This window comes from Oryctolagus cuniculus, chromosome 11 (assembly GCF_964237555.1).
Source record: "Oryctolagus cuniculus chromosome 11, mOryCun1.1, whole genome shotgun sequence".
NCBI classification, from domain to species: Eukaryota; Metazoa; Chordata; class Mammalia; order Lagomorpha; family Leporidae; genus Oryctolagus; species Oryctolagus cuniculus.
In genome coordinates this window covers 99,010,918-99,031,205 of record NC_091442.1, presented here as the reverse complement: position 1 = coordinate 99,031,205, position 20,288 = coordinate 99,010,918, and the positions used below count along the sequence as shown (strand labels likewise).

Below are 20,288 nucleotides of genomic sequence, written 5' to 3'. Positions count from 1 at the left end.
TGCTCTCCTGAGTCTCAGCTGCAACATCACTTCCTTCTCCTGCTGTTCCTGAGGGCTGCCCGCCAGTCTATGCCGTGAACCCTGATTAAATGCGTTCAAAGCACTGGGGACTGTTCCTTCCCAGGACTCGAGGGAATTATAATCATGCACTCACCCAGCCGGGTGGGGCCCTAGACGCCGTGGCTCAGGTGTTTTTTAAAAGGCAGTTTCCGTATTTCATTTTCATAACTGGTCTCACCCACTCCCACTCCTGCTGGTAGTTGGGGAGAGAGGGAAACAAATGTGCCAGTGAAAGGTAACAGCCTCTTCCGGTTTACAACAATCTGTTTCCCCCAAGTCATCAGTTAGTTCAAAGTGGAGCTTTCCTGCCAGGGTCGCTTCCTTCCTCCCCAGCATGCTTTCCCTTCCTCCTTTTCAAGGTCAGGTCTGGCTGAAGGGGGAGCCTGGCTTCAGGGTCAAGGGCCCTCAGGGCCCAGGTGGGCTACCATGGGCCGAGGGGTGACATCCCCACCTAGGTGCCTCCTCTGACCCCAACCTTGCACTGTCCCTGCTCCAGGAGAGCCCAGCACCGTCTCCTGCACCCTGCACATCCAGCCCACCCTTGCTGGCCGCAGGAACCCTACGAGCCACTTGGGACCACTGTTACAGCCACACCTGGAACGGGGCTGGGGCAGTCTCCCCTTCCTTTGGCTGCAAGGTCACATGTGAACTTGCAGTAGCATCAGCTGCCACCCAGCCAGCTCACCAGCCCGCTGTCCTGGCCACCAGGAAATGAAGAGCAATCTGAGTTCCCACTCTTGGTGGGAACACATCCGCCGCCGTGTCCCCTCTGCCGTGGCTGCCCCCCAGGGGTCATGCGATGCCCCAAGAGAGAGTTTCCTCAGAGTTCCAAGCAGAGAGCAGAGCTCAGCCTCCTGCAAGGGAGATGCTCTGCTCACTCCGTGGGCCTTTCTCACCTCTTGGGCTCCCTGCCTGAATGCCTCTGTGACACCATCTCTGTTGGCTTCCATCATGGTTTATGCTAATGAAGCCATGATGTAGATTTGCCTTGCATCTGTTAAGGCAGGCTTCTGGTAATTAACCACCATTCTCCTTCCTTACACTGTTTCTTCTTCCCTTGACCCCAAAGCCTGCCTTTTAAGATTATCTTGTAGATTTGAAAAAAGTTTTTTTGTTTATTTATTTTCATCCATTTGAAAGGCAGAGCAACACACAGAGAGACAGACAGAGAGATGTTCTATATTTTGGGACACTCTCCAAATGCCTGCAACAGCCAGGGCTGGGCCAGGCCGAAGCCAGGAACCAGGAGCTTCCTCTGGGTCTCCCATGTGGATGGCAGGGGCCCAACACTTGGGCCATCCACTGGTTTTCCCAGGCCCTAACCAGGAAGCTGGATTGGGAGTGGAGCAGCTGGAACCCAAACTGGTGCCCACATGGAATGCAGCTTTACCTGCTACACCACAGCCCTGGCCCCCTCAGCTGAATATTTTCTAAACACTAACTTTGAGGTGAGTATTGTAGCACAGTGGTAAGTCGTGGATTAGGACATCACACCCCATAACGGACTGCCTGGTTCAAGTCCCGGCTACTCCTTGCTCCTGATCCAACTTCTTACTAATGTGAACCATGGGAGGCAGCAGATGATGGCTCAAGTACTTGGGTCCCTGTCACCCACATGAGACACCCAGATGGAGTTCCTGGCTCTTGGTTTATGACTGGCCAGCACTGGCTGTTACAGTCACTTGTGGAGTAAATCAGCCAGTGAAAGGTCCCCGTGTAGGAGACCTGGAAGAAGCTCCTGGCTCCTGGCTTTGTCTGGCCCAGCCCTGGCTGTTGTGGCCATTTGGGGAGTAAATTTAAAGATGGAAGATTCTTTCTTGCTTGCTTGCTTTCGCTCTCTTGCCCTCCCTCTATCTCTGTTAGCTCTGACTTTCAAATAAATAAAAACAAATCTTTTTTTTTTAAAAAGTTCTTCAGAAATTTCATGGGAAATGGAATTCAATGATAAGTTTATTTTGATGTAAGAAAAAATTTTGTAATCCATCCATGGTTTTTTTCATGATATGCATTTTCCATGGACTTTTGGAAGTACCCTTCTGTGCTATTTTACACATAAATACACATTTAAAAATAGAATTATATATTAATCACACTATTTCCAGATTCTCTAAATAAACACATTAAAACATTTAAATTAAGTAGTGACCCACTCAGCTAATACACTTTCAGAATTGCTTTCCATGAGTGCACTTTCTCAGTATAAACAAATAAATAGTCATTCTTTGATGGATTTGTTTTGGACTAGCAATATTATTTGGCTAATAGTGAAAATGGTGAGTGTTACTATTTTAGATCAAAACCAGGATGTGACTCTAAAACAATATAAAAATATTTTCCTAAATGGCTCATGAATTTAGCTTGAAAGAATAGAATAGCCCCTCAAAAAGAAAGAAAGAAAGAAAGAAGAAAAGAAAAGAAAAGAATAGCCCCTCAAGGAGTCCCAAAATCTTTCTTCTTTTTTTTTAAGGATTTATTTTATTTTTATTTGAAAGTCAGAGTTAGAGCAAGAGAGAGAGAGAGAGAGAGATCTTCCATCTGCTGGTTCACTCCCCAGATGGCTGCAACAGCCAGTGCTGGCCCAGACCAAAGCCAAGAGCTTCTTCTAGGTCTCCCATGTGGGTGGCAGGGGTCTGAGTACTTGGTCCTCTTCCACTGCTTTCCCAGGTGCATCAGCAGGATGCTGCATAAAAAGTGGAAGAGCTGGGACACAAGCCAGTGCCCATAGAGGATGCAGGCATCACAGGTGGCAGCTTCACCTGCTACGCCACAGTGGCGGCCCCCAAAATGTTTCTTCTAGAAGGTGTAATGGGTAAAGGTGCAGCTCTTCCAAGGGCTCTACTTGGAAGTTTATGGTCTGCATCTGCATGCAAAAATTCCAGTAGATGAGTTTCAGAGACAATCATATTAGAGGTTGGGTGTTGTGGTACAGTGGGTTAAGCTGCTGCTTAGGATGCCTGCATAACTTATTAGAGTGCCGGTTTGAGTCCTGGCTCCTCCACTTCCAATCTAGCTTCCTACTAACATACACCCTGACCAAAAAAAAAAAAAAAAAAAGGAAGTTAGAAAACCTGTTGGAGATTTATGGGACACTATCAACAACCCAGCATATGGATCTTAGAAGTTCCTGAAGGTCTGGAAAGAGAGAATGGGCTAGAAGACCTATTAGTGAAATAATTACAGAAAACTTCCCCAATTGGGAGAAAGAAAGGGATGTCCAAGTACAGGAAGTGCATAGAACTCCTAATAGACATGACCAGAAAAGATCTTCCCCTCAACACACTGCAAACTCTCCACAGTAAAACATGAAGAAAAGATTCTAAAATGTGCATGGAAGAAAAGCCAGATGACTTTCAGAGGATCTCCAACTATACTCAGGGCTAACTCTTCATCAGAAACCCTACAGGCTGGAAGAGAATGGCAAGACCTAGTCCAAGTCTTAAGAGAAAAACTCTCCTAAAACTACAGATTTGCTGCTGCATTGGTCTACTGTTTGCCTGCTATCAACAATTAGACACAGAGCAATGCAACTAATATTTGGAGCAATCTTTACCAGGTTGCAGTGTCAGGCACTTCTTCTCTTCTCTTCCCACCATGAGTTCTCTCTGTGTGCCTGGGCTGCCTTGTCTTCAGCAAGCTCACTTGTTATGTTGAAGGCCTGGGAATCTCCTCTGGAGTTTCCCCCTTGATCAGATTGTCAATGGCCTTCAATGTTTCAGCAGCCTGCAGCTGGAATAATTTCAAAGAGTGTTCCTTGGGCAGCTTTTGGAAATTCTTGGTCCTGGACAAGGATATCATCCGCCTGCTTTTCCTTGCTCTCCTTGTCTTCAAGTGAGGGAGGCCCTCTGGGTGGTGGTGCCCCACGGACTCCCCTTTTTATTGCCGCATTCACACTTCGCAGAGGAGCCGCATCATCAACATCCCCTTCCTCATCCATTTCCAAACCTTCCAGCATGGCCTTGGCAGTTACAGACTGTTCGGCAATTTCCACATCGACTTTGAATCGCTCTCCATCGGAACACTGCAACCATGGAGGCATGGTGTCCGGCGTTGAGGAGGTGGTGGGCTGGAGGGTGACAAGAGAGAGGTGGCATCAGCACAGGGAGAAGAGAAGGGCAGAGGACAAGGTCACTCAGTCATGAGTGGCTTACCACCAGGCATGCACGGTTGTTTTTACTGCAGCCAGCCCTCCTTACTCAGTGTTGTTACCTGCGTGGCCCCTGTAGACATCTGTGATTCCTCAACTGGACGCTTCCTAAAGACAGGATGCACCGAGAGTCAAAGGCGGGGGTGTCTGGGCCCAGGCCTGAGTCTGTTCTAACTTATTTTCCTAATGAGGGTGGACAATGGTCATTGCACTCTGCTAACAGGCGTGTTAGGAAGTCCAGAAGTGCTTGAGAACCTTACTAAGTGCCAGATTAAAGGAAAACACTGAGAAGAAAAAACAAATTCAAAGCAGCTCCTGGAGAAAACTTGTAACAATTGGAAAGGAAATCCTTGATTGCCTCAAACCCAAATCACATAAAACGTAAAATTTCTGTCTAAAAAGAAAACAACCTGATATTAAATGAAATTCCTTACAATTATAGTTTCCTATAAAAATTCAATATTGTACAAAATGTTTTTATCCCATTGTGATTTTTTAAAGCTTATTTATTTTTATTTATTTAACAAGTTCCTGAATTTTCATTCTGAGATGCTAAACATCTGGATTTTTATGTTACCTTTCTTGATTTGTAAATGTCAGCAAATAATTCAAACATACCAGAGACACAGAGAAGCATAGACAGAAGCATTATAGTTAGGAACTAGTGCCCTGGAGCCTGTTTCATTGGATTCAAATTCTGCCTCTGCCATTTATTAATCAGCTGCATCACCTTCCCTGTGCCTTGGTGTTCTTGCCTCCTAAATGGAGAAGAATAGAATAGTATCTACCTCATAGGCTTGACATGAAGAGAGTTAATATGCATAAAGCCATATACACATCTGGCTTATACTTGGTGCTATCAAGATGTCACCTTATATTATGTGAAGTGAGAAATCACTGCACAATAAGACAGTTTTGGTACTCTGGTCTAGAATCCAGAAAGAAAGCAAGCTTTGGTGAGCTAAGAAGGTTTGTACAAAATCATACTCACATCTCCGCATATTCCCAAGCATACTAATACTTTGGAGCACATGTTAAGGTCATCTAACCCTCTGTAACTCCTCAACTTGCCAATGAACACAACTGTGCACCAGTTAGTAGGAGGGGGCTTTTCCATTTCACCTGGGCAGCACGACTGTCTGGCTGAAACCCTGCACCAGTCCGTAAGTAGATGCCATCATGGCCAATCCACCACTCACTTGGCCACACCATCTTCACCCAGGGGCTTCAGTGCTCAGACCCTGGTTCACTACATGGCTGAGCATCTGTTCTGACTGGTTGGTGCCCACACCATATGAGTTGTTAAATATTTTGCTTACAGCCCTGAATGTAGGAGCACCCAAACCAAATAAGTTGCAGATTCAACTATTAAAAGACATTTGTTCTCCCCAAACTTGCAAATTGACCTTTCTGAGCCTTAGTTTTCTAATTTGTAGAGTGGGGGATAAGTAACTTTCTCTTGAGTTGTTGTAAAATCCCAAGCACAGTGCCTGAAACATGGCAAACCCCCTCACAAATGCTACAGTTGTTCTAATTTAGGTATTTTGTTACCAGGTGAAGGCCTTGATATCTTCTATGGTTTGAACAGATTTGGCATCTGAATTCATGCAGACATATAAATACCCAAATCATTAATTACTGGTGCACCTAGCAGAGTACCTGGCCATGGTAAGTGCTGACTAAATATTTATTGAATGAATATATGAACGCAGAATGAATGAATGAAGATGACAAAGGCTGAGGAAAAAGAAGGTGCAGAACATTAGAGCCCAGGGACAAGGGCTGGATTAGTCTAACCAGGAGCTGCCTGGCAGGTGTAGGTACCATGAAGCCAGATTCATTTTCTGGGAAGGTAATGTGGGGAAGAAAGAACAAGAGTCCAGGCCTAGAAGTCTCCATGGAGACAGAAGAAATCAGGATCTGAGCATCAGGTGAGTCCCAGACACTGAGATGGAGCTTAGAACCAAGTTGTCTGCTGGGCTGTTTTAGAGACCCCTGCTCAATGGCTCCCTGCTCACAGAGCATGGCAGGCTGGGCCCCACAGCCAGAGGCCACATCCTTCCTGGGCCATGTATTACAGAGCTCAGGGAGCCAGGCCTGTCCCTCTCCTGATTCACCTTCCTTTTTTTTTTTTTTTTTAGAAAACTTTTATTTAATAAATATAAATTTCAAATGTACAGCTTTTGAATTATAGCAGTTTTCCCCCCATAACCACCCTCCCACCCACAAACCATCCCATCTCCTACTCCCTTTCCCATCCCATTCTTCATTAAGATTCATCTTTAATTATCTTTATATGCAGATCTACTTAGTATATACTAAGTAAAGACTTCAACAGTTTGCACCCACACAGAAACACAAAGTATAAAGTACTGTTTGAGTACTAGTTATACCGTTAATTCACATAGTACAACACATTAAGGACAGAGATCCTACATGGGGAGTAAATGCACAGTGATTCCTTTTGTTGATTTAACAATTGACACTCTTATTTATGACGTCAGTAATCACCCGAGGCTCTTGTCATGAGCTGCAAGGCTATGGAGGCCTCTTGAATTCACAAACTCTGACCTCATTTAGACAAGGCCATAATCAAAGTGGAAGTTCTCTCCTCCCTTCAGAGAAAGGTACTTCCTTCTTTAATGGCCCATTCTTTCCGCTAGGTTCTCACTCACAGAGATCTTTCATTTAGGTCATTTTTTTTTTTTGCCACAATGTCTTGGCTTTCCATGCCTGAGAAACTCTCACGGGCTTTGTAGCTGGATCTGAATGCCTTAAGGGCTGATTCTGAGGCCAGAGTGCTGTTTAGGGCATTTGTCATTCTATGAGTCTGCTGTGTATCCTGCTTCCCATGTTGGGTTGTTCTCTCTTTTTTAATTCTATCAATTATTATTAGTAGACACTGGTCTTATTTATGTGATCCCTTTGACACTTAATCCTATATTTATAATCAATTATGAACTTAAACTAATCACTTTAACTAGTAAGATGGCATTGGTACCTGCCAACTTAATGGGATTTAGAGTCCCCCCCCCCCCCAAAAAAAAAAAACGAAATCTGGTCATTTGCAGCAAAATGGAGAAATCTGGAAAACATCATGCTGAGTGAAATAAGCCAGTCCCAAAGGGACAAATATCATATATTCTCTCTGATCTGTGACAACTAACTGAGCACCTGAAAGGAAACCTGTAGTGAAACTGACACTATGAGAAGCAATGACTTGATCAGCCCTTGTCCTGACTGTCGAGGAACAGCTTTCTATTTTATTCTTTGTAGTATTTTCTTTTTCTACTTAATACCATTGCTTGAACTCTTTAATTAACACACAATTATTCTTAGGAGTTTAAAGCCAACTGAAAACTGAACCCTGTTAGAAATAAGAGCGGAATAAGAGAGGGAGGAGATGTACAGTTTGGCACAAGCTGATTCATCCTCCTTAATCTAACTCACTCTGGGCTCCCTAGTACTCAGCCTGGGCCTGCAAGGGCTCCTACTCATGCATGCTGCTTCCCTTTTGTGAGTTAAGAACCCCCTGGGTCCCGGTAACTCTTTAGGCTCTGGCAGTCTGAAACTTTGGTACTAGCCCCTAATTAAAGAACAATAGGCCTCAGAAACTTGGCTTCTGGAGACTGGCAGCAATGTCCTCAGGGTTGTGGGCCAGCTGGCAGGCTCGGGTGTGGCTACAGTGGCTACCGACATCTTAAAATGCATCAAATGATTCAGGGGCAACTATCTGGCATAGGAGGACAGGTACCCAAGATCCTGCCCGGACGGATTAGGGTCAACCGTTAGCTGTTTCGAGAAACACCCCTGATTATCCTGGCTGTGCCACCCACTGGCTGGCACCTTGTCTAAATGAATGCATACCGCCACGCACGAATGTGAGGAGAGAAGCAACAGCGGTCGCATGCATGTGGGCTGCACACGTGAGTTCCTGCTGTCCTGGTTCCGGAACGTGCAATCTGCCCCACACAAGGCTGAGCCCTCTGCATTCACCACAGGCAGAAATCAAGGTCCCCCTCTTCCTTGAGCCTGGGCTTTTAGATAAGGCGTCTCAAGCACTCGTCTGGAACAGCCGTCACAAAAGCTTTCTGTCGTGAGGAACACATCCGGAGAAGCAGCCCTATTTTGTTTTACAGCCTTAAGTGAAGAACTGATCCCTGGCTGAACATAACGGAAGCCATTTGTTCTGGAAAAAGGAATTCGGAAAGATGTCCTCTATAAAGCTAGAGCGGTCCCATCTCCCTCCTTGGAGGGGCTGTGAAAGGCACCTGAGCCTAAGAGCTATTTTGAGGGGGCCGAGGGGGCCGAGGGGGCCGAGGGGGCCTTAGTGCCCCATAATGGCAGCATCTAGGCAGCTTGTCTATTAACCGTGTTTGCTCCTGAAAGGTATGATTGGCTCCATCTCAGAAGCAACTGATGTGGCTTTTAGCGCCTGGCAGCCCCCATTAGAACCAGGTCGGAAGTGGCTTCTGTAGTTCCTCCGTGGAGTTGTGAGGTCTTTCAATCAGGGGGAAAGTGGAGAGAAGCTCACCTTTCACCCGCTGCCCGTGGGAACACCTTCACCCTCAGGCCTCGCACCAGGGGCCCTGAGAACATCTTTCTATCATGTTTTTGCCACCCGTCTATGCAGCTTGAGGCAAAGTGAGACAACGGTTAGTTCCCAAGGGCCAGGCATAGAGAGAGAATCTCCCAAAGCTGCTCTCTTATTTTTTCACCTTGGCTTTTCCCATTCAGATCTCACCATGGAATTGGTTCTGCTTGTTTTGGTCATGGTTTCCATTACTCTCAAACCAGAGGCTCCGTGGCAGCCTCTTTCAAGCCCTGGGGGCTACTGCAGCAGACAGCAGGGGCTTTGGGGCGAGGAAACATCCAGCCCTCACTGGATCTTTGGGGTGGAGTGGGAATCCGACCCTTCTTGCATCCCTTAGGACTGAATTTCTCAAAGGGCATCTCCAGGCAAAACAAGGGAGCACAACCCAAACCCTTGCCTTACTGTGGGAAGCTGTGACCCAACCTCTTGAGCTGTAGTCCAAACCTCCCGAGGGGAGCTGCCCTGCCTCACACAGGACTTCAGGGAAGCCCATGCCCGCCCCAGAGATGACACATGGAAAAGACGGATCAGACTCCGGCCAGGCCAGGATACAGTCTCTGCATAGAGGTTGTTTTTGTCTCCAATGCCATCGAAAACACATCCTCTTAACTGATTCAGCAGGGGATCCGCATAGTCACGCACGCTGGAGGTTGCCAAGGTGAACAGAACCCCAGCTTACATTCTGCCAGGCCAGGGGGACGTGGAAGCCTGGAAGCCCACAGAGGAAACCTACTATGCTATTGGTGAATTTTTTTTGGATGCTGTTTACGTTTGAACTTTTCTCTGTTTTCCTGTTGAAACTTCCGTACCCTCTTCCTGTGTCCCTACGCAGGCTGGGACAATGCAGTCCCAGCACTGCCGTAGGACATGGGCAGGGCCCCACCTTCCTCCTTCCTGCAGGGATATCCTTTCCTATAGAAGAGGTAAGAATGTCGGGTTCATGTGAAAATGTTATTATGCTCCTTATCTCAGTCATTGCGGGCTCCGCTGTTTGGCGACAGTGAGTCCGCCTGGCCACAGTCACAATAGAGGTGGCCCCGGGTCCTCCTTTGGCTCGTGCTGTTTTCTCAGCTGAGGAGGGCAATGGCTGTTAAAAAATGCTGCCTGTTTTCCAGGATCTTATCAAGAGTTCATGTCTAAGGCCAGAAAGAGAAGGGAGGGCTCCATTTTTTTTTTCACTCCCTCATTGTTTCCAACAGAATTGGCAGGAAATGGGAGTCCTCCACCTGTCCCTCTTGGGAGCAAAATTGACTGGATTCCATGTTTCAGATGTATCCGCTGCCACCAGAAGCTGGGGACATTTCCGCTCACCCCAAATCGAATGCGTCCTGCATTGACACAAATGACATCTTTCAGAGCTGCAAGTGAATCAAATTTAAATGAAGCTCCTTGGGACTGCAGCGGCTGTAAGCCAGCTCAGAGTCTCAGCTTTGCTCTGTCTTCTCACCCACCACTTGGTAAAGCACCTTTGGGGACTGTGGGCCTTGACGCACTCCAGTAAGTTCACGTAAGTGTGGTATGTGTGTCCGTGTGTGTGTGTGTGTGTGCACGTGAGGTGCGGTGTGTGCTGTTGACGGCATAGACGCTCCGAGGATTGAAATCTTTTCATGGAGAGCAAAAAAGTCCCCATGCACAGCTGTCAAGAGCACGTGTTTCAGGCAGGGTAAGGTAGGATCCAGGCAAAAGCTAAGGCCCTGTTGCAAGAATTCTAGTGTCATTTGTAGTCAACCCAGTACTTTCCTCTTAACCCCATTCAGCCAACTCAGACAAGAATCCGGGTCCGTCTAGACATCACATCTCACGTGAAGGCAACTCCACAAAAGGATTCTATCGTTGAGGGCATCTGTCATTTTACTGCCTACAGACAAAGCTACAACTTAGGAGTTTTATATTCCACAGTGTTTCAGAATGTAAAGGGCCTTCCCGTTCCACGTTAACCCTTCCTTTTGGAGCCGAGACTCAGAAGACACACAGTTACGGGGTGGGGCCATGAAAGTCCATTTCTAACCACCCGCAAGAGCACAAGAATCGCACTAAGCAATTTGATTCCACTCAGGTGGGTCCCGCTTTTCCCAGGCCACATTATCCCGCATCGGATCAGGAGGCTGAGCTGTGTGCTTGTTTTGTTGTGGAAACCCAGCTCTTCTCAGCCACTGTTCACAGAGGCACTGGCCGGCTCTTTCTGTTCTTTGTTGACGGGAGAAACTCTCCAGGCCCCTCTTCTCGGCGGGTGCTCAGGGCCCAGACCTCCCTGCACCTCCATCCCTTGGCTGTGTTTGGTGAGAGCCATCCCCACACCCTGTGCTCGTCCTGTGGTCCCCAACTGATGTTCCAGAAACACAAGTCCAATAGATTGGCCAAGAATCATCTTGAAAGAAAAATAGGTTTCCACCCAAGTGAGACAGCCAACTCTAGATCAGTCTCTTGGGAATTGGATTTGTGGGAAGCAAATACTTTACCATTCCTACATGCTTTTCCCCACCCCAAGGTTTCCCTGCTCTCCTGGACATCTCCTCCTGCCTACTCCTTTTGAAGATGCTGGGGCTCTTCTACACCGATGGCCTCCGGGAAAGGATGTTACAGTGGAAAACAGGGTCAGGAAAAGACTCTTCCTGACTTTAGAGTTTCAAAGGCTTAGCCCGTTAGGGAAGTGGCAAAGTTTCACAGAAAGGACACGCAGTTTGGCAGAAATGTCGTAAGAACAGAAGTCTTCACCAGCTGCACCCCCTGAGCTTCAAGAATCAGGGGGAGCCCAAAGAGAAAAGAAAACTTGGTGGGGTCTGGAACACGAGGGTTAAGATCTGCAGGGACTCAGCAACCCCCACCCCCACCCCCCGGCCACCTCTGATGCACTCCCAGAGCCTGGAGTTCACTCAGTCCCAGCGGCTACACTAGTGACCTTGTCCTTTGGCCTCTGATGAGGACTTCCTCAGGCAGCTGTTGGCGTTTTCCTCGCTGACCACTTAGCAGGAGTAACAACAGTCTATGTCCCCAAACATGGCAATGTCACAGTGGGACTAATTAGCATGTGGTCAGCATGTTGGGCTGACCACATGGGGAAGTCCCCACAGGGGCTGGAGGGTGGTAATGCCATGGCAGAAAAATCCTTTGTGTCAGCAACTGAAGGCTGAATGGAAGCACTCAAGATTTACCCAGAACAACAGAGTTTTAAGCCCCACACCTGTCTCAAGCTCTCCTTGATCACACAGCTCTGGCCTCTACAGGGAGTCCCATTGCTTCTCCACGTTGAAGAACTCTGGACTATTTACCGCAGATCTGGTCTTGTGGTCTATATGGGTTATCCTGTCCTGTATTCCATTCCTAGCCTCTGACTTAACCCTGATCTTGGGTACTTGCCTGCTTTTCCAGATTCCCAGGCTTCTCCTCAGTTCCCAGGCCAGGGCGGCTTTAGCAACCTTCATGTCTTCTTTATTGGAATGCTGGCCATGCACCCTCCTCATGGATACATCAGTCACACATCTAGAGGTCCTCAACTCCCAAGAACTCTCAAATGACCCCTCCCCATCATGCCCAAGAGGGAATGGGCTACAGGTAAAATGGAGTCCTCAGAGCTACACCATGAGTACCAGAGGAGGAGGTTTTGCCTGGGATAGGTCAGAATACAGTATAGGTTGAGTATCCCTTATCCAGTATGTTTGGGAACAGAAGTGTTTTAGATTTCACATGACTTTTCATGTTTGGGAATTAAAAAAAAAAGATTTATTTTTACATTTATTTGAAAGACAGAGTAATGGAGAGGGGAGGGAAGGAGGGAGAGAGAGAGAGAAAGAGAGAGAAATCTTCCATCCACTGTTTCACCCCCAAATGGCTGCAATGACTGGGGCAAGGCCAGCCTGAAGCCAGGAGCCAGGAGCTTCATTTGAGTCTCCCACATGGATGGCAGGAAGCCAAGTACTTGAGTTATCTTCTACTGCTTTCCCAAATGCATTAGCAGGGAACTAGATAAGAAGTGGAGCAGCTGAGACTCAAACCAGCACTCTGATATGGAATGCTGGTGTTGCAAGCTGTGGCTTAACCTGCAGCATCACTATACTGGCCTTCTGTATTTTAGAATCTTTGAATATACCTAATTAGATAACTTGGGGATGGGACCCAAGTCTAAACATGAAATCCATTCACAATTTTTTATATACTTTATACATATAACTAAAGGGTAACTTTATATGGCATTGTAAATAATTGTGTGCAAGTTTGTGTGCATTGAAACATCAGAAAGTAATGGTGGGGGACCAGCGCTGTGGCACAGTGGATAAAGCTGCCACCTGCAGTGCCAGCATCTCATATATTCGCTGGTTTGAGTCCCGGCTGCTCCACTTCTGATCCAGCTCTCTGCTATGGCCTGGGAAAGCAGTGGAAGATGGCTGAAGTCCTTGGGCCCCTGCACCCACATGGGAGACCTGGAGGAAACTCCTGGCTCTTGGATCAGTGCAGCTCCAGCTTGTGACCATTTGGGGAGTGAACCAGCAGATGGAAGACTTTCTCTCTCTCTCTTTCTGCCTCTCCTTCTCTCTGTGTGTAACTTTGCTTTTCAAATAAATAAACAACTCTTAAAAAAAAAAGCATGTTACCACCTGTGCACAGTCTGAGGTTGCTTACCATCACCATCACTCCTCACTCTGAACTGATATGCTTATCAGTAGCATATAAATACATTTATTACTTTAGAAAGAGTATTTATTTATTTATTGGAGAGACAGAGAGCTCCCATTGGCTGCTTCACTTCTCAAATGCCGACAAAAGCTGGGATAGGGCCAGGACTGAAGCTGGGAGTCAGACACTTAATCCAGGTCTCCCCATGGGTGGCAGGGACCTAATCTCTTGAGCCATTACTGCTGCCTCCAAGGGTCTGCACTAGCAGGAAGCTGAAGTCAAGAGCCAGAGGCTGAGGCAGAAATTGAACCCAGGCACTGCATACATTTTCTGACATCTTAAGCACTAGGCCAAATGCCTGTCCTTAGTATTATGCTTTGGCTGTGAACCATCCCCTGTGGTCAGGTGTGGAGTTTTCCAATGTAGATTCATGTCAGTACTCAAAATGTTTCAGATTTCAAATTTTTGGATTAGGGGTGCTCATCCGATAATAGAATCAGGTTGGGTCAATGACTGACCAGGATCACTTACCAACCACATGGAGTCCCTTCTCCACTGTGTGACTGGTGTGGTTAGATCATCCCAGGGACAAGCTGGCTCTTTTCTCCTTAGCAGAAGGGAAGTGAAGGGTGGCTCCAGGCCCAAAGGGAAGGCCTTTCCTGCAGTCTAGCAGGAAGTCCAGAGGGCCCAGAACAGGCCCGGTGGACATGTGCTGAGAGCTCAGACCTGCAAGCAGAGAAGAAAGGGAGCAGGGAAACCACATGGGTCTCCAACATGAATATTCACTGGTCACATCTACATCACAAAGACGAAAATGAAAAATGCCAAGTGGAAGTATCACTTTTGGCTTATATCACATACTTGGCGTCATTAATTTCCATCTTTGCACTTTCCCCTTGCCCCTCTGTATTGCATAGAGGGGTTGTGAGGCTTAATTAATATTTATAGAGAGTCTTTAGCTCTCCCATGAAAGCAATGATAAAAGTGCAAGAAAGGTCATCATCACAGATCCTAGTTTGTTCAGAAATTCTGTGCACAAGCACTATTCGGAAAGGTGTAGGATTGTCAGTGTTTCAAAGGTTGCTGCTTCCTGGGGAACAGAAATGCACCAGGAAAGGAGATTTTGCATGGTGAAATTATAAACGTATTCAGAGTTAAGAAAAGAAAGTAAAGAAGCAAACATCAAGGGGTTATGAGTGACACTGGACTCGTTGGCAGGAACAAAGCAGGCTCTCTACCAGGTGACAATGTGACTGATTTCTATGTAAGGTTTTTCAAATCATGTCTATTAAAGGGCTCTCAAGCTTTCTTGGTGGTGTCATTTCTCTGGATTGAATTCTATCCAAAATTAATGGGACAGGAATTAGGGCTAGAAGATTGTTACTAAACTACAGAAAGGTTTGCTGTAAACTATGATAACTGGGGGGTTGAGGTTGGGAGAGGGGAATATTCTAGAACATTTCTTCCACCAACTTCCCTAGCAATCAGTATTTTAAAGCAATGCTTGGCCCTTCTCTTAATTTTCACGGGGTTTTTGTTTTTATTATTTGTATTTATGTATTTGAGAGGCAGAGATAAATAGAATTCTCACGCCCACAAATATCCACAAATATTGGGGTTGGGCCTGGGCTGAAGGGCCAGGGAACTCAACCCAGGTCTCTCATGGGGGTGGCAGGAACCCAATTACTCGATTCATCATCACTGCCTCCCAGTGTCTGCGTTGGCAGGAAGCTGAAATCAGGAGCTGGAGTCAGGTATTGAACCCAGGTACTCCCTAATGGGACGTGGGCATTTGTAACCACCAGGCTAATGGCCCAGCACCATAGGGTTTTCTGAGACACCTATTTGAGACCATGGAAAGGAGATGGATAATAGGATGTCTGCCAATTATTTTTCAGTTCTTTTCCTTTTGGGTCACATGATGCAATCACGCTTCTGGTCCTCTTTGGTGGGGGTTAAATGGGGTCAGGTGACTAGTCCTGCCCATGAGCCATGAAGGCAGCAAAGCATGGCACTTGCTGGCTGAAGCATCTAACAGGAAATCCAAGACCTCTTGGTGCTCTCCTCTCTGGCATGGAAGCTAGCGACATTGGAGGTGCTGCCTGTTCCATGAGCCTGCATTCCTCACTGACTCACCTAAATGATGACCAGACCACTCATTCCCAGCTCTTGAGTGAAAAGTAGGCTTTGATTGGTTAAAGCCACTATTTGGGGATTACTTTTTTACTGCAGCCTAATCTATTCTCCCCTAACCAATACATGGTGTCTTAAGGATAAGAAGCTAGAGCGACTGCAGTAATATAATTCCACTTTCCACAGGTGGGTCTTTGTAAAGGCCTCTTCTGTGACGTGATTCATCCTGTTGGATCCTAGTTCCTTACCTTTGCTCCTCGGTCTTGCATTGGCTTTCTACCCCACAGCATCCATACAGAGACCCTGTTCTCAGTGTGACTGGGATCTTCACCGGGGACCTCCACAGCCCCCCAGAGTGCCCAGAGCAGTCCCCTCCTGAGAGCAGCACTTCCTACCTTTCCTTGCCTGTTTAAATCCTATCCAACAAGTATGATCCCTGCTATCTGTCCAGAGAGCAACTAGGACACTTTAAAATGTGATTATTCTGTTCATCTGTTATCATACACAGATCAACAAATAAAATCCAAGAGGGCGAGGATCAACAATGGTGGCATGAAATGGACCAAAAATTCTGATGTGCAACTCAGGTCCCTGCACATCAGCGTGAATATTCTTTACAGATGTGGCCTGCATGTGCTATGCAAGACTTTATCCTACAGATGCCTTATAACAAGTGTGCACAGCCACACATCTGAGATGGTCACAGCACAGTGTTTATTTTATTATTTTAAATTCCTCTCATTATTTGAGAGGCAGAGAGACGGAGACAGCCAGCCAGATAAAGCTCTCTCAAGCAGTGGTTTACTAAATGCCACTGCAGCCAGCCAGAAGCTGGGAACTGAGAACTCAATTCAAGCATCCCACATGGGTGGCAGGAACCCAAATACTTGAGCCAACAATGCTGCCCCTCAAAGTGCTGAAATTGAGAGTGGAGCTAGGACTTGAACCCATGGACTCTAATGTGTGATGCAGGTGTCTCGGTGGTATCTTACCTGTTGCAGCAAATGTCTACTCCTGCTGCACGGTGTTTATAATAGTGAGAAATTGAAAGAATGTAAGTGGCCCCCAATAGGGTGCTGAGTAAATTAATTACAGTGGTTCCATAAACTGAAATGCTAGGCAGGTGTTAAAGGAATGAGGTAGAGTAACATCTGTCGACACAGACAGGTAAGCATGATAGATGGCTGTGTGGAAAAGGAAACTTGCAGAACAGTCTATGTGGTATGATTCTGCTCATGTTACTAAACATGTTTAAGTTCCATAAAATGGCTGGAAGGGTCACTGAACCAGTAGTAGCCCTGTCTGTGGGGCTAAGATTACCAGGGTGGAGTTGGGGAGCTCTTCCACCTTTCACTGTACTGCAGGACTTCATACAAGAAACATGTGCTGCATGTATGATAATGGTAATCATGGCTATTGTTCCTCAAGTGCTTAGTGCCAAGGATACCACTGAGTTCATGTGATGATCTTATAATGTAATTCCATGAAGAAAGCTTTTTTTTATTATTATTATCCCCATGCCATGGGTAAGAAAACTGAGGGACAGAGAAGCTAAGTGATTTGCCCAAAGTCTTGGAGCTATTTATTTATTTATTTGAAAGTTAGAGTTACAGAGAGAGAGAGAGAGAGATGAAGACACACAGAGAGAATAGTCCATCTGCTGGTTTACTCACCAGATTGCTACAACAACCAGGGCTGGGCCAGGCTGAAACCAGGAGCCAGGAGCTTCATCGGAGTCTCCCACATGGGTGACAGGGGCCCAAACACTTTGGGCCATCTTTCACTGCTTTCCCAGGCCATTAGCAGGGAGCTGGATTGGAAGTGGAGCAACCAAGACTCGAACCACCACCCATATGGGATGTAGGCATTCAGACATCAGCTTTACCAGCTATGCCACAAAACTGGTTCCTAGTGTATTTTTTAATGATTTCATTGATTGATTTTTGAAAAGATTTATTTAGTTGAGTGACAGAGAGAGAGGCAGAGAGAAATCTTCCATCTGCTAGTTCACTCCCCAGATGGTCACAATAGCCAGGGCTGGGCCAGACTGAAGCCAGGGGTCAAGAATTCCAACTGGATCTCCCATGTGGGTGGCAGGGACCCAAATATTTAGGTCATTATCTACTGCCTTCCCAGCTGCTTGAGCAGAGAGCTTGACCAGAAGGGAGCACCAGGGACTCAAACCAGCACTCTGATATGGGACACCAGCATCACAAGCAGTGGCTTAACCTGCTGTACACAATGCTGGCCCCTGATCAATTTTGGCTGAGCATCTTGATGGATTAGGTTATATGTTTTGTTATTTGTTTGTTACTTGAGAAACAGGCCAGACAGGCAGCGCTCCATCTCCTGACTCACTCCTCAAATGCCCACAATGGCTAGGGCTGAGCCAGAACCAAAGCCAGGAGCCAGGAGCCAGGAGCCAGGAGCCAGGAGCCAGGAATGCAATCCAGGTCTCCCACAGGGGTGGCAGAGACTCAACTACTGGGCCTTCACCTGCTGTTTCCCAGGATGCATCTTAGCTGGAAGCTGCATTGGGAGCTGGAGGTAGGAGTCAAACCAGGTCCTGTGACACAGATATAGGTATCTTATCCTCTTGACTAAATGCCCACCGTTAATTCTGACTTTTAGAGCAAAGGTAAATAGAAGTGGATAGAACAGCATCACTTTTCACAGAGGAGAAAAATGGATTAGGTTGAGGTAAAGTGTCCTGCCCAAAGTCACACAACTCCTGAGCACTGGAGTCTGGGTTCAAACCTCAGGGTCCAATTCCCAGTCTGGTGCTACTTCTAAATCTGAAGAAAATTCCAGGTTCCACAGGACAATGCTGTCCTAAAAGCACTATTTAACTTTCATGTTAAATCTTGTTTCTGAGATCAGTGTTTCAGAAATTTCATTCACCGTTTCAGCAAAGAAAGGAGGTAGGCAGAGAAGCCTAAACATGCTTTTAGGGAGCATAACCCTTCACACAATTTATGGGCACATCAGAGTTGCAGTGCAGACCCCAATGGGCACTGTCACCCCCCAGTGCATGCTTCCACCTTGAAGTTCCATGCATCTTTCATTTGAAGGTCACATGAAATGTTGCTGCCCTTGCGTTCATCCATGAACACTTTGATGTGGACCTGGGCATGAAGTCACACACTCTGACTCACTTCTACTTCAAATAAGCTAATGATGAATGAACTCACCCCCAGGTATGTCAAAATCTTGGAAATCACTGGCAATTCCATACTAATTGTTGCAAGAAACCTTTCTGTACATGACTGCATGAAAATGCTGTTTGTGAGCAGGTTGAGCCAGTGCCAGACACGTCTAGTCATTCAGTAACCCATCACTTCTGAGCAGCACCCAAGTCAGACCTATTGAGGTGCTAGGGAGAGAGCAGGGGACAAAACCGGTGAGTCAGAGCTGCCATCTGGCCCCAGTGGTTAAGCTGCTGTTTGGGAATGCTGCTTGCGTTCCACATTGGGGTGCCTGTGCTCAAGTCTCAGCCCCACTCCTGATTCCAGCTTCCTGCTGCTGTACATCCTGGGAGGCAATTGGAGATGGCTCAAGTAGTTGGGTCCCTGCCACCCACATGTGAGACTCAGATTATGTTCCCAGATCCCAGCTTTGGCCTGGCCCAGCCTGGAGAAAAACAGTGGATGGGAGCTCTTTCTCCCTGTGTGTCTCTGTCCTCTCTGTCTCTTAAAACAAACAGGTGAGGTTCCTGTTCTCAAGGAGGCTACTTGAGTAAATAGACAAAAAGGTGTGTCAGGTCCTGAAAGGTGCTATGGAGGAAGTAAAACAGGTGACATGATGGAAACTGTGTAGCAGCTTTATTTAATTTTAAATTACTTGAAAGGTAGAGAGAGACAGAGAGAGGTTTTTCCATCCATTGGTTCACTCCCCAAATGCCTCAACAGCCAGGGCTGGGCCAGGCTGAAGACAAGAGCCTAGAATTCAGTCTAGGTCTCCCACATGGGTGGCAGATAATGCTCATCACCTCTGTCTCCCAGGTCGAGCACTGTCAGGACGCTGGAATCAGCAGCAGGGCCAGGACTCAAACCCAGGCTCTCCAGTGTGGCATGTGGGTGCTCCAAGTGGCATCTTAACCACCGTACCAAATGTCTACCCACATGGAGCAACTTGAGACACAGTAGTCAAAGATGGTCTCAAAGCAGAGGTGTCTTTTAAAACACTTTTATTGATTTATTCACCTACCTATTTTACTTGAAAGACAGACAAAGAAAGCTCTTCCAGCTGCTGGTTCACTCTTAAAATGCTTTCAATGGCTGGGGCTTGAGTGGGTAAAAGGTGAGAACTCAACCCAGTACTTCCACGTGGATGGCAGACTCAGGTATTTAAACCATCACCTGGTGCCTCCCAGGGTAGGCAGTAGCAGGAAGCTGGAATCAGGAGCAGAGCCAGGGCTCAAACCGAGGTGTCCCAACCAGCAGATTACATTAGATCTTTGTAGGGTGAGTTATGGTCAAGTGACAGGGAGCCCATGGAGACGTTACACCAGCACACCCTGACCTGACTTACTTGTGTGAAAGGTGACCTTGGCTGTTGGGTGGAGAATGGGGGCCGATGTCTCAGTTAGACTGAGTGGCTACAGCAAATACCATAGACAGGCAGGCTTATGCCACACTCATGTCTCAGTTCTGGAGATTGGGAAGTCCAAGATCAGCTGAGGATTCTCTTCCAGGCTTACTGATGGCTGCCTCCACGCTGTGTGCTCAGCCTGGCCTCCTGTGCGTG

At 46.8% G+C, this 20,288-nt stretch overlaps 1 protein-coding gene across 1 annotated transcript; it reads right to left on the bottom strand.

The window, feature by feature from the left end:
* Window positions 1-3,625: 3,625 nt before the first annotated feature.
* On the bottom strand, window positions 3,626-14,070 carry LOC138844412 (S-phase kinase-associated protein 1-like). The gene is made up of 2 exons (XM_070052727.1): window positions 13,941-14,070; window positions 3,626-4,123 (listed from the first exon to the last, which is right to left on the bottom strand). The coding sequence occupies exons 1-2, from the start codon at window positions 13,947-13,949 to the stop codon at window positions 3,773-3,775; spliced, it is 360 nt and encodes a 119-aa protein (XP_069908828.1). The 5' UTR covers window positions 13,950-14,070; the 3' UTR covers window positions 3,626-3,772.
* Between the last annotated feature and the right edge of the window lie 6,218 nt (window positions 14,071-20,288).